Genomic DNA, 15359 nt, shown 5'->3' with positions numbered 1-15359 from the left:
TATGATGTAAGACAATGAAAAGCAACAAGTCTTAACATTCGAGAAGCTTTAACCACCAACATGTTTGGCCTTTTTGCTGGAAGACAAACTTCACTGATTATAAAAACAGTTGCCGGTTGATTATCTGTCTGCTACTCGGTTTGCATTATTATATTTGTTTGTTTTTTAATGGTGTGCTGTGTCATGTGCACTGTCTGCACCTTTGCTCTGTACTTTGGGAGAAGCCAAAGACAAACTTTAACTGAGGTGGACTATAAAGTATTTTCTCATCCTTTTTTAAAACAATAATTCTAAAAACAAAATCCATTTAGTGCTCATGTTCCCTGGGGTTTCTTCTGTACCTGCAGCCCTCTCCAGTGCTCCCGGTGTCTGCTCCATTGTCTTTACGAGTGATAAGGAGCCTCTCTCAGACCCTTTAGACTGGACACTCCGCCAATCAGCGCCTCCGACTGCTTCCAAACGTCCCAGCAGAGGAGCGCATTGGCCACCCCGCGCGTCTGTCAAGATTTTGGGCGGCATGTGGGAGGAGCTGGGTTCGAAGGATGAAGGGAGGGGTGGCGGGTTTAGAGGCGGTGCGACTGTCAATTGTCTTCCCTATTCTCGTCAAAAGTCGCCTGTTGTTGCTGTTTGAGTACAACCCAAGACGACCACAGGAGCCGCGTTCAGTCAGGGCAACGCGCTCCACGCTGACAGACGAACGGATCTTCTCTCCGCGTGACGCCAAACCGCAGCGCAAGTTCGCTCTTTTTTCTTGCACTTTGGCATCGATGTGTTTTGGGGGAGAAGAGGATCAGGGTTTCGGGTATAGCCTTGTAGTCAACGCTGGATTGTTTTGAAACACTTCTGTTATCCCCATCAGCAGCATTACTCGTTTCTCTTCACGCACTGAAGGTTTACGCGTTTTTTATGCACAAACTGTGGCTTCACGCCTCGAGGACAGCAAGCAAGACGGGGCACGGTGAAGACTTGTTGCGCGCATCCGGGGAGCGCACAAGTCCAGTTTCTCATCCAAGTCTACTGTAAACCTGCGCGTGATGCTCTGATTTCAGCGGCGAGTCATTGAGTGGAGCGGAGAATGGACCGTGGAGATCAGCTCACACCAACAGCCTGAAGTCAGCACGGCTCTGTGCTCCGTGACTATGAGAATCTGTTCATAATTAATGAAATTGAGGCGATTAGTTTCCTTCAGTCTGTCCGAGCTGCTGCTGAGCGGCGGATGCTTTAGAGAAAAACAAACCTTTCTGCTTTAAATGGCATCCACGCGCAGCAGAGTCAAACTTTATTCGGGTCAGATCCGACGACTTGATTAATTTCCGTCTCCCGGTGTTTCTTAATCGAGTCCTCCGCTTCTCATCGTCATGTCTGAGCGTGATGGGAATGGAGACGGGTTGTGCGGCGACGGAGCGCCGGACTTCATCCCGCCGAGAGCATCCCGCGGCCGGCGGAGCGGCGTCATCCTCCCCGGTGGCGGCCAGGACACCGATGCCATCCTCCTGGATTCGGTGAAGGCAGCACCTCGCCGGAGCAGCATCATTAAGGTAAGAACCCCCCCCCCCCCCCCCCCAGCTGTCCCTTTGGAAACACAAATGGAAACACAACTGGATCCCTTTGGTTCAAGATGGCCAAACAATGGTGTAAAATAACACCTCTCAGGAGACAAAATATTCTTGTGCAACGTTGTAAAATGATTCAACAAGTGATACATCTCTTAAATGACAGCAGTGGATCTTGTCAAGTCTGCAATAATCCCTTATGTGGCGTCCTTTTACGCGCGTCACATGTGCGCAATTTTCAAATTCCACAATATCTTTCGTCATTTGGCCGCAGGTTTGAAAGCAGCCATGCCACATTCTCAAGTGATCGCACAGCAGAGCAAGGTGAAGCACAACTTTTGACTTCAGACCCTTTGTTTTTTCTGTGTGACACTACAATGCTTCTGCTGCTCAATGGAGATTCATAAAACATGCACTTAAAAGCTCCTTAAGGATTACCCCCCCCCCCCGCCCCCTTTATTAGAATGAGCTTTAAGGATTAAATACAGTCTCAACAGGAACAAAGCTTTGGGAATATGCACAAATGCACCTCACACTGTGAATGAACTTCATCAGGGTGTGCTATTTAAAATATAAATAAGTCTAGCCTGGGAACCAGTGGTGGAAGAATTACTCAGATCCTGAGTAAAAGTCATTTAAAATAATAGTCACGGGGCAGGTGGTGATTTTTGCCAGCCCCCCCTCGTCAGTACTGTATCGTTGGCCCGGCCAGCCCCATCTGGAAGACCCAGCTGAACAGAGAGTCCCTTTGACTGCTGCTTGGGGAGGAAGTGGATGAAAGGATGGACGGATGAGTGGAGTGATGTCAGTGACAGGCGCTATCAGCTGTGACAGCCGGCGCTGAGTATCAATACCTCTCAGAATCCCCAGAAATATGTCAGATTATTAATAACTGGCAGGCACTGACAGTTAGATTCTTTGTCAGAGTTTTAGTTGCAGTAAGATTAGTCAAGTAATCCGCAACAGTTTTGAGGAATGAGTAATCGTTTCAGTCATTTTTAAGCATAAACAAACGCATTTTCTCTGGTTCCAGCACTAAGAAACGTGAGGATATTCTTTATATGACCGTAACTGAACATCTTTGGGTTTGGGGCTCAGGCAGAGACAACGGTTTGAGTTCTGTGATTTTGTATTCATTACATTTTTCACAATTATGTGTCAAAATGTCTTGATTAATTGAGAAAATAATCCTCAGATTAGTCGATAATGAGAAAACTGAAATTAGAAATGTCCTCACTATTTGGGGACATATTGGATGTATAACTATACTGATACTTTTTTTTTGTATCTTAGCTTCAGATGTTTAGTGACACGCTGTCAACTGTGATCGTGCTACCAACTGGACCGCGTCATCCTGTTTAGTCTACGAACGTTGCTACAAGACAATTTTCTCTTTTACAACAAGAACACAGACGCAGCCTGTTGTCATATAGGTGTAGCTATTTGAAAAGTATACTATAATTACACTATAGTACACTATAATTCATGGGTATCCTACAAAATCAATTTGTATGTAATCCGGGTAATTGCGTACCAGGAAATATAAAGAACACCAAAAACACAAAGTCACAGTTTGTAAGTAAGTACACAAGTAAAAGGAAAACGCCAAACGAGTACATACTGATTTCCTGGCAAAAATTCATTTTAATTTCACTTTAACATTTAATTGTGGAACCACATTGAAAAGAGACATGGTTCAGAGCTTGAGAAGAAGTAAAGAGTTAGTTTTCATACATTTTTTCCCTACACACACACACACACAAACACACACACACACACACACACACACACACAAACACACACACACACACAAACCTCTTACTTAGCATGAAACCTCCAGACTTAAAGGGACTTTTTTTGAGGTCACCAGTTGAAATTAAGGAAAAGGGCGAGGTTCACTCCTGCACGGCTCGCATTACTACAACACACACACACACACACACACACACACACACACACACACACACACACACACACACACACACTCACATGTGTCGGAGACTCCCACACATGCCAGGTTACCGTCTGCACACACACACATACACACCCCTGTTTGTTCAGCTCACCCCATCAAACACACAAACACATCATCATGATCCGCAGCAGTGGCAGAATTCCACTAGAATTAAAAGTAAAGTTTTGAACAATAGTTGGCTGCACAGCATTAGTTTATAGCATCGCTCCAGATGTGTGTTGAACTCGTACAAATATAGTTTTATTTGCGCTGTTACATAGAATGAACAGTCTCAACATTGAGCGACGATACAACTGATCAATAACGCATAATCATCCGTACCTGCACACATATACAGTACAGTAGCACACAAAGTAGTCTGATGTAAAAGTGTTTTCTTTGTTATCTATGACAGTAAACTGAATATTTTAAGGGTTTGGAGCGGTAAATAAACAAAGCGAGCAAACAGAAGACATAACAGTGGCCTTTGAAATAATGTGGATGTCATTATTTCACTATTTTCTTTGACATTTTAGAGACTTATTGACTAATTGAATAAAGAATCGGTAGATTAGTTGCAGCCCCAGCTCGTGATTTTGAATATGGGCTGAGAAAATACTCAGAAATACTTCCATTTTAAAACCAATTGGATTCGCTGAAATCATGAGCCTAAAATAGTGGTGTTTTTTGGTGGCCTCTTTGGCTTCATTGTACAGTTGATAATGTAGAAAGACACAGACAGGAAATGTGAGGAGAGGGAGATGGTGTGGCATGCAACAAAGGGCCAGATTTTGTCATGAAAAGTTAATGTTTTTGGAGATGCATTACTGTCACAGAAACACTACAATCTTTGACTTTTTAAATTTCTTTTTTTATCAAAGAACCAGATTTTTTTTTTTGTGCTGTTCATTGTTTGTACTGATTATTCATCCGGGAGAGTTGCACGTTCATCCAACCCTTGATAAAGCTCGGACGGCCGGTCACCTCTCGAACCTTGATGCCAGAAATAACTCTCCCTTCTTCTCCGGTTTAATAAAGAAGTAATTACATGTGCTTGGCTGGCTGTAGAGAACAGTCTGGTGGGACTCCTTTAGGATATTGAGCTGGAGAAGAATAAAGCAAAACAGAATAGCAGGACGAGCTTATCACAACAGCAAATTATCATTTTCTCTCTAGCTATTACAAATTAAGTTGTGAAACCTGGAATATCTTTTTAATAGAGAACTGTGCTGTTTGAGAGCATTTCTACCATTTTAATGCAATAACATTTCACCCATAAATATACCAAAACTAAATGAAAAATCTGTTTGACAGTTCCTCCTCCACCGCTCAGGTTCAGTTTCACTCATTCATGCATTGTTATTCATGGTGCAGCGGCTGCCGGAGCGCCTCTTCATCACGTGTGAAGAGTGAGTTAAAGGGACGTTCATCTCAATCAAGTTAAACACATTAGTGCTCGGGTTGTTTGTATTCATTTTTTCCACCAGCAAAACCATCAGCGATTAGCTTTCAGCATTACCGTGCAACAGGCCAGGAGGCAAACGCACGGTAGACACGCCAGTCAGTCGGGCCTGGGAGAGCAGAACGGTGCAGGATTAACAATCGAATGAAAACACACACACACACACACATGGACGGACACACAGGTTTCCCAGGATGAGGCTCAGGGGGGAGGCATGGTTGGGTGTCTCTCTGACAGGCCGGTGTGCAGCCTGGCTGCTCGCTGTTAGAGCGTTGAAGGACACCATCTCTCTCTCTCTCTCATGCTGTTGTGTTTGGAGAGTCGATGTCTCACCGTTTGACCGTGTTCAGTATTACTGCAGGGTTTCCAGTGGTCGCTGAATTTCCTGAATATTAAAGATTCTGTAGAATTCATCCTGGATTATCTAAAACCTTCTCACGAGTCACACTTGACAGGACTCTTTGTTACAGTGTGGACCTTGAGGACTGGCGTGATGCTGAGGACTGGACTACATTTTCTGTACCTTCTGGCACAGTGCAATACATCTTTTTTAACTTAGCACTTATAATTACATTCAATTTGCACACCTGTATGCATGCAAGTACTTTTTATGTTTGTTAGTCCTTAATTCTTGCACTATTCTTCGAACTATCTATCTACCTATCTGTCTTTGAGCCAAATGTTAACATCCAAAATCTTTCATTACCATTTCATATTAGTTATTGTGAGGAACTTTTTAACTGGTTAGAAACTCTCAATTTCATACTGATGCATCTATATGACATGCATAACTAAACGAGACCGTCAGAAGGAAGACTTCTTTATACCTCCAGCGGGAGGAGGAGAGCTCGGCAGCAGCAGCTCCTCTTCCGGCCAGGAGTTGAGCTTCGCCTCTCTGCTCCTCCGGTCCCCGCTGGGACCCAGCAGCGTCACCACGCTGCTGGAGGACCAGGCCGTATTGCTGGGCCAGCTGAAGGGAAGGGAGGCACGGGAGAACCAGGACTGCGTTGGGCAGACTGTCAGACCCTGCTGCAGTAAAATGAGGGGTTTTCTAAAGGGACTCTGGTGCTCGGGTTAGGGGTTAACATTTTGTGCCAATCCATGTAGCTAACGCTGAGATATTTCAATGAATGAACGATATAGTTCACACGCTAGTGGTGCATCCTCAGTGGACCATAGATATCCATGCAAAATGTCATTGCAATCCATCCAACAGCTGTTGAGATGTTTCAGTCTGAAGCAAAGTGGTGACAGCCCAACCAACAGGTTTTCAGCTGTATAGTAAAACAGGCCGGTTATCGCTCTATAAACCATTGTGAGCTGAGTATCAGCCAAACAAGCCATAAAAGTTTTAACAAATTCAAAGTGCACAGCTGTACCTCCACTCCGTTAAGGAAAGTCATGGAATTTCACATCAAGGCCGCAGTGGGAGCCATGTGTTTGTTCGATATGAGTTTATTTTTGTCCCTTCTCAGTCAGAGTGCCATGTGGGTTTCTTATCCCACTCTGCCTTCCTTCTCCTCTCCCATCTGCAACCCCTTTGCTCTGAAACCCTGCATTGTCTTTTCTATTCCGTCTCTCGTCTTTCATTCAGCAGCACTTTTGATGTTTTCGGTTGTTTCTCTTAGCCTTATTGTTCTCACTTTGTTGCGTTTGCTCTAATCATCCGTCCCGCTCCTGCAGTGCCGAGAAGCGAACAATGATTTGTTAGCAACGTACTCCTGGAAACCCGTCAAGAGGAATGACAATGCGACGTGTGTGTGTGTGTGTGTGAATGCAAAGCAATCAGAGCCCTCTGAGAGCCCTCTGTCTCCCAGTATCATTCTGCTACTGGTGCCACATCTCCCCGGGAACACACACCACCTCATCGCAGCTGCTGGTCAGGAGTTACATGTGTGTGACTGCAAAAGATCACGTAGTTCTGGCACGATTCATTGTGAAAAAACACAAAGTGCAGCCTCAAAACGACTGGCACCCTTCTCAGACAACACAGGAAGCTTTACAAAGGCAGCGCGTGTTATGTGGGTTATGGGTTGCCTCTGCATCGGCTGTAAAGTTTTCCTGCTCCCCTTCAGTGTCACTGAGCATGTAAAGCAAGTACCGTATTTTCCGCACTATAAAGCGCACCGGATTATAAGGCGCACCTTCAATGAATGGCCTATTTTAGAACTGTTTTTATATATAGGGCGCACCGGATTATAAGGCGCATAGAATAGAATAGCGTCGTAAGCGTGTCTCTTGAAAGGTGCCATTTTGGGGTCTTTATACACACAAGTGGTGTTGGACTAGGAGTAAGCACAGTACCGGTGTTTACCGCGGTGCGGCTTTGTAGTTTACCAGTAGTACTGAAACATTTTGACAGAGCGCCGTGTACAACCAGTATGGATCAACCAATTAACCAATTGATCCATATATAAGGCGCTCTGGATTACAAGGCGCACTGTCGTTTTTTGAGAAAATTAAAGGCTTTTAAGTGCGCCTTATAGTGCGGAAAATACGGTAAGTAATGTCATAATGAATATTTAGCAAATAAGAATGGAAGAAAACGATTATGTGGCGTGCATTGCTGTCCACCATATTGTCTTTCTTGGTACCATCATTGGGATGCTAGATCTAAGAACCACTGCTGGCATTAGAGCAATATAAATAGTAATCTAAGGTTTCTTTTCCTACATCAAGCGAGAGGAAATCCTCCTGCAGAAAAGTTTTCAAATGCATGTAAGTGACATTCATGCCCTGGAGTTCAGCTTCATTTAAAGGCAAAACAACCGACCGATGGAAAATGACATTACGTCACCGTCTGTGCCTCCGCTGAGCCCCACGTGTGATTAACTGATTACACATATCACCTGATGGTAATGTTAAAAAAAAGGGCCAATCGGAGCGCTGTGAGGAATCTTATCAGAATCTCGTTATTTTACTTATTGATTGTGGCTGGACCTCAGATGAGTGTGTTAAAAGAACTGTGTTGAACTTTGGAGCAGATTTGTCAGACCGACCTGCACACAGAAATTGGATTTGTGATGTTTAAAGCCAACAGTTCTCTGTTCTTTTGAGTGTGTGTGTGTAGAAAATTAGCGTGAGAGATAAAAAACAGAGAGAGCGAGATACTGACTTAATACATGTGAGAGTGTTCATGTCTGTCATTAGAGTTAATGCGAATGATGTGGGATTTAAACAGTGACCTTCACTCTGCAGGCGGCAAGGTCTCCAGTGCTGGAATTAAAACACCAGAGCATAAAGAGGATTTCAGATTTGAATAACTGAAAACACAAACTAGTTTCAAAGCAGAGTGGCTGCCAGGGTGACTGTGGCGAGGATGTTTATTATATCTACAAATCTCTTCCTGTTTGAACCGCTCTACAAGCTTTCGTGCCTTTCCGTCACTGTCAGTTTTTCTCCTCGAACATGCGAGAGACAAAGGAGAGGGCGACACTTCATTTCTGGAAGCGGAGAGGGAGCATCTCCAGAGCAGACGGATGATGAGAAACGCTCAATGTGGTTCGACAGGTTGTAGAAAAGTGACGCGCAAAGGACTCGATGAGAGGGGGAGATACTGAAAAAAGAGGAGAGGTGTGTGTGCGTGTGTGTGTGTGCTCAGCATTGCGTGGTGTTAAACCTCAGGGTGGATAGATCAGGGAAAACTCGAGAGAATGCATGTCGAGTTGTTTTGCTGTTTTGAGCTTCAGCCTAGAGGGCAACACACACACACGCACACGCACACGCACACGCACAGATACCTGTGGTACGGGGAACAAAAACAAGTACCGTCACATCTTCAGAATGTTTGTATTTTAGCCTTAAATGCAAGATCAAGAACATCATTTGAGAACCTGGAACTGTCAGATTTTCTGCGTCTTTGACTGTAGCGATTAATCGATAGTCAAAATAGTTGCAGATAAAAAGAAATTATGTTTAAATGTATTATTATCGTACCATTGATTCTTGTCTCATAGCTTTCAGCAAACCGTTGCTCTTTTGCACAGTTTCATATTCCGAGGTTATTAAATAAAACGGGATGTTGCAGCACACGATGCTATAATGCTGCGTTAGCTTCCTCCATCTTGGACTCTCTTCAAAGGTCAACTTGCTTGTGTTCGGGTGTCAAAGTTTACGGAAGTTGAGCTTGACACGAAAGAGTAACGTCACCTCCGCGAGCGAATCCACTGAACACGCCGATTCTGTTGTGGCTTCAACTAACGATTATATTCATTTTCTGCCATAAATTCTTTTTGGTCTATGAAACTGTGAAACTATGCCTGAGGTGACTTCATTAAATGTCTTGTTCTGTCTGACCAACAGTCCAAAAAAAACCCAAATATTAAATTTCCTACAATGTTAGAGCAGCAAAGTCTTGTTTGAGGACCTGGAAACAATCGCTGCAGCTCTAGATTCAGTTGAAATGAACTGCTGTCACTGTTGCCATTTTCAATGTTGTTGTGACTCGGTCTTTATATGAAAAGTGCTGATGGTAATGTGATCCCCATATGGGCCACGAAGAAGATCAAAACACCCTGAAGGAGTGTCCTCCATGATACTTGATAGAAAGATGTGTAGTATCATGTTGAGCCATTTTATCTCCTCCTCCTTTATTTTGTCGCCAGTGCAGGAATGTCACTTATGTTATCACGATGTGAAGTCTTTCAGTCTGTGAAGATTTCTTCGTATCTTCGTAGCTCAGTTGAGGTGTTTTTATTTTTTTGAAGGAAAAAGTGTTAAAATAACCAAAAAAACTATCAGTTTGAAAGCAAATCTAAATCTCTCCATGCTCCTATTGTCTGTTTCCTGCAGCAGCTGTGTTTCATTATTTCAGTTATGAGTGTGTCCAGCTGACGTGCTGCTTTAAATTCCAATAGGTGTGTCCTGATTTACCAGACAGTTGAGCCTAGTTATGTGTGTGCGTGTGTGTGTGTGTGTGTGTGTGTGTCTCATGTACATAAAGATTGTTTATTGTTGTAATCGATTTCAATAAACACATTTAAGGTAGCTTGTGTGTGTGTCTGTCAGCGTGTGTTTGTGTTTTTGAGTAGGCTACTTCTGGTCAGTGAGTCACTAACATCACATGTGCAAGTGTGTTTGTAAGTCATTGTGTGTGTGTGTGTGTGTTTGTAAGTCATTGAGTGTGTGTGAAGGGCATGTTTCAGCTCTTTTAGAGAGGAGGAATGCTGTGCGGCTGCCAGAGTCGGCTGCTGTGACTTCACCGGGACCAGCGAACATCCCTGGCACCGCACACGCCTGCTGCCATGGCTACCACACACAGGACCCATGACAAACTGCCCCTCTAATCCCAAACCAGCTTCTTGCCCTCCACGCCCCAAAACTGTGTGTGTGTGTGTTGGAACATCTTTATTTTTCAATTACTTCTCAAATTTGGGAATAGCAGCAAAAATCCTGTGGAAATGTGTGTGTGTGTGTGTGTGTGTGTGTGTGGTGTTAATCCAGGGGAGAACAGCCTTTATTCAGGACTGTAATCACGGTTTGTGTGTATGATATTAATGAGCTACATTTTTTTCATCACTCCTGGTTTCATAAACCAGCATTAACACATTTTTTGGCCACTTGGGGGCAGCAGAAACATCCATAAACACAACTTTAACAAATCATCACATTTCACGTTTTATTTTATTTGTTTATTACATTTAGTTGTCAGGGATTAAGTTTAAAACACATTTATCTCATACAAGGAGAAGAGATGTATTTTACTAGATAATTATCTGCTGTTTGAGGAAGCAGGTAGACACTTATACTAATACAACTACTGCAATAAATATAAATACAAGTTAAAAATACAACTAGAAAAGTATGCTCGGTCGAGTGCAGGTGAGTCTCCCTCTCCCCGCCCAAACACAGAAGAGCAGAAGCTCACTTGATTTTATCTTTTAACTCCCTCACAGTCAAGATGGTGGCGAAGATAAACACAAATGGGGATTTATTAATCGTATCGCGTATAACTCTAGTGGCTCATAATTTATGGAATTAATCTGCAGATGCTTGGGTTCAAAATGAGACAAAACTTTTCTATATGACAGGTCCAGTAGTATGCGCGATTAGCAATGTATATAAATAATCATTCCTACGTGTTAATTGCCAAAAAATTCCAAATGGCAAGTTGTTATCTTTTCACAAACATCCAGCAGATATTTAGAGTCGTGTTTCTTGCTACCTGATGGATTTATTTCATTCTCCACCAGCTCCTGAGGGAAATGTCTATCTCTGGAGCCGCTAAATGCTCCGCTATATAATCACCTGCTGGTTTGTAACTGTGTCTGCCTGCTGTTTGCTGCTGAGCAGGCAGCACCTTTTTAAAAAGACCTGCACCAGTACGGCGTCGTGATACCATGATGATAAGGTTGTAGAGGTTGTATATCATTAATAAAGGCACAGCGGAGCACTCGGTGCCAGGTGTATATTTCCTCACTGTTACACAGCTGTTTGACATACAATTATTTGAGTCAACATCCTTATTAGCCAGAGGCTTCATGTTTAACAATCGCTGGGTGTGTAGACCTGTTGAGCTTCTGTTGTTTGACGCTTTAAGGTATCATCAGGTTGAGTGAACTGTTCAAATACAGTATAGAACACGAGTACAACACTCTGTACATATACAGTATGCTCATGGAAAATAAACCTGTATACAATTTTTTTTGTTTTTTTTACTTTCTACCCTTAAAGTTTGACATTTGTTCTTGGTTATGGCCTCGTTTTTTACGATTGATGCATTTGAAAAGACTTTTGGAAGAAATCTCATCTGAAATTATTGCATTTGTTGCACACCAGTGCTCTCTCTCTCTCTCTCTCTCTCTCCTATTTCATCCTATTTATTCAGACTTGCAGAACGAATTGCTGCAGAACGAGAGAAAAGAGGAAATGATAATGACGTGGAGAGGTGGTGGATTCTGAGAGACACGAGAGGAGAAGGACAGTCGTGTGCTTTTGAAGGCACAAATCGATGGAGGTAGAGAAGAACAGAGACTGGAAACAGACAAACACAAGAAGCGATACAGCACTTGTGCGTCCTCCCACAGCAATATATTGACACTACTGTATATTGCTGTGTTCCAATATAAAATACCATTCTGCTGCTGTTGAAGAGATGTTTTTACTAGAAATAATAACATTTTCTCTTTTCTATCTTTCTCTTTTTTTCCCCACAGTTGATCCCTCTTGTTTTTCTCCCGCTACTAATCCATGATACAGTTTATAAACTCCTCATTCCTCTCGGTTGTTCTAGTGTCAAGCTGTAACCAAAGTCATTCCTTTTCTACCTCGTGCACTAGATTTACTTTCAAATTATCAGTGTCCTGAAAAAAACAAATGGAGAAAAGTAGAATCACATGTTCAACTTTTTGCTAAAATTCTTCACATCTGACACTGCACCTTTGGAATCTGTTTTCCCAGTTCAGAAAAGCACGAGTCACCCTCGATTATTATTCAACGGCGCAATTGGGCTCTAAATATTATGGGAACCCATTTTTCTTTGGGGTGTCTGCAGTCTACTCAATGGTTAGATTCACAGCTGTGATTTGTCAGTACCAGGCGGCAACCTCCGAAGAATGAAGCCAATACTGAAGTGTCTTAAAGCTGCATTCTCTCTAATGTCCATCAGGGGGCGACTCCTCTGGTTCTATAGAAGTCTATGAGACAATGACTCTACTTGATTTATTACCTCAGTAAACATTGTAAACATGAGTTTATGGTCTCAATCTCTAGTTTCAAGTCTTCTTCAATACAGCATGATGTTCATTTAGTAAACTATGGTCCATTTAGAGTCAAACTGTGGGGCTACTGTGATTGACTGTTTTTGCCCTTTTTAAATTCTCAGTCTAGTTGAACCATTTTGTTCTCCATGTACAAAACAAACGCTTCATACGAAATAACATCTATTTTTACTAAAAGCATGAAAGACCATTGAGGAATATGGAGTGGTCCTCTCATCCACCTGACTGGACCCAATCAAGCTTTTGTAGCAGACGATTATAAGTGTTAGTTTGCTCATTCGTAGTAATGGTGTCAGTACATGTTCCAGCGACTCTTTAACTATGAACCTTCAAAGTGAATTAGCTTTTAGCAGTGGAGCTCTAGTCACTGGTGTCTGAGAGGTCGTCCGCTCAGCTGTGATTCACAGTACATTACTTCCTCGTTAAAAGCATATCAAGCCTTAAACGCGTACCGCGGGACTATATTACACCATGACTAATACGTCCAGTTCATTCAATTCAATTAAGCAGTGAACTCCCTGGTAATCCTCAAACTAAGTGTCTTTAACAAGGTGTCAAAAAGAAAAAGATTTTGCTCTCAAACATTTGTAGGCTGTGTAAGACTTTTCTGCATGCGATGGTGGATAATGTTGCGTTTCCCTGGTTGGCCTCATGAATTTGCTGTTGTTGATCAGTGAATAAATACAGACACAATGTTGAAAAAGGTTGTTAATATTAGCTCACTGTCACAGTAACATGATGGTGCAGCACCTGGGCGTCAGGTTTAGTGAAAAGCGGCAGTTTCTTTTGAGGGTTTTGAAGACAAAGATGTCGACTGCTGATGAGGAATTTGGTTTTGTGCCAATTATGAGTTAAAAGCAAAACTTGAGAATGATGAAGCTAGCTCCGGCGACATGAGCTCTGAACGGGACGACAGTCAAGATGCCGTCCAAGGAGCTTCCCTTGAGAAGTTCCAAATTCCACACTTGGGAACCCAGAAGATCTCACAAGAGACGCACTTTCCTGGGAAACCTTGGCCTTTCAGCTGTCGTGGCCCCGGCTGGAGAAAAGGAAAGAGGTGCCATGACTTCCCAAAGCTGGTGGATTCTCTAAAAGTCTCTACAGCGTCAGTTGAGGAACTCCCACAAATAGACATTGGAGCTTTGCCAAATCAATCGATCCACAGAAAATGAATCAACTATTTTGATAATCAATTAATTGCTTAAGTCATTTTTGAGATTCAGACGATGTCCATATTTCATACAGTCTATGGTGAATGTATACTGGAGAACTTTAGCCTTTGTTTATGGACTGCTGATCAACAAGCAATTTGAAGACGTCACCTTTGGCTTTGAGAAATTAGATTTTTTATCATTTTCTGAATTTTTACAAAACAATTTTTTATATATATATATATATATATTAAATTTGTATTAATCCGCCTCTGAAAATAGTCCCCAACGAATGCATTTTCTACTCTTGTTTGTGTAAAGTGTTCTAAAATCTACTGCTTTAGGGAATGACTGAGCATTTGTTTTTTTTAATGTAGTTTGTGTTGTTAAAGATTTACGTCTTTAGGAACACAAAGACTCGGGGTTGAGTGCCACAGACTAATACTTGGAGACCGATACATGAACTTTTGGTTTTGATCTGTTCATGGGATTTATCAGAAAAACAACTCCAGTTTTATCCCTTAAGCCCAAAGTAAAGCTTGTTTGTCCTGAGATTGTAAGTGTGAGCAGCTTTTCGATTGCATAAACTCAATAAGGTCATTTGTTCTCCAGAAAACAATAAAACATTTTGGATCCGAGTGTTCTGTAGATTTGCTAGATAACGTGTCGTAAGAGTAACGAGCTGGACTTGAGCTCTGCTGTTCGCTGTCCTCTTTAATCCACCACTCATGACATCCCGTACAAGAATCCACCATGTACGCCAGCCGCTTATGTTGCATGATTTATAATTTCTATATAAAACCTCCACTAAATTCTTTATATATGTATTTTTAAAAAACAACCTGTCCACATGGTATGAAGTCGGGTGACATGTACAGTAGGTGGAAAGTTCACACACAGCCAAAGCTCCTGTATCTCAAGTCAAATGCTCATTTCACACATTATTCTTTTTACCCAGAATGCCTCTGCTTTGTGGGGTCATGTGAACAGAAGCAATGTTTGACATTGTGGCAAAGCTTATGAAATTCCTGAGTTATTTTTTTTTTTTAAAGTTTAAAGAAAATCAGCAAGAGTAGCGGAGGGTCCTCTTAATTCAGTAACGTCTAAAAGAAGCAACGTTCTGGAAAGTTTCCTGTATTCTCGTTGCCTGATACTTGATGGACTCAGGCAATAAGAAAGAAAGAGAGCGTATACATCCATCCCACTGGAGGACGAGATGAATGAACATGTTAAGTTCCCACCTGCTTCTTTTCAACAATAACAAACCCTGTTTCCTGTTGACGTGCCAAATACCAAAACAAACAACAGAATTCTGCATAAATCGTCTGTTTGCTGCAGGAGCATCGTGTTGGATAGCTGCCAGTAGAGAGAGCAGGTCAGAGGTCACAGTGGTATCCATCCAAGGCAAGGCATATCTATTTATACTGCATCACATACACGCGCACATAAATACCAGACGGTTTCAGTTTCTTTGAAACAAACTGTTAAAAGAAGTACGAGAAAACGTACAACTTCAGAGGC

General features: G+C 42.3%; 1 protein-coding gene across 1 annotated transcript in view; it reads left to right on the top strand.

Moving 5' to 3' along the window:
- The first annotated feature begins 637 nt into the window (after window positions 1-637).
- The window catches only part of plcl1 (phospholipase C like 1), a 63886-nt gene continuing 49164 nt past the window's right edge, over window positions 638-15359 (top strand). The window contains exon 1 of the mRNA XM_076110324.1: window positions 638-1538. Coding sequence (XP_075966439.1) covers window positions 1359-1538 — 180 coding nt within the window. The 5' untranslated portion in view covers window positions 638-1358. The remainder of the gene's footprint in view (window positions 1539-15359) is intronic.

Source organism: Anarhichas minor, unplaced genomic scaffold, assembly GCF_050575085.1.
Source record: "Anarhichas minor isolate MPS153535 unplaced genomic scaffold, ASM5057508v1 ptg000004l, whole genome shotgun sequence".
NCBI classification, from domain to species: domain Eukaryota; kingdom Metazoa; phylum Chordata; class Actinopteri; order Perciformes; family Anarhichadidae; genus Anarhichas; species Anarhichas minor.
The sequence above is the reverse complement of the archived record's forward strand: the minus strand, read 5'-3'. Positions and strand labels throughout refer to the sequence as shown.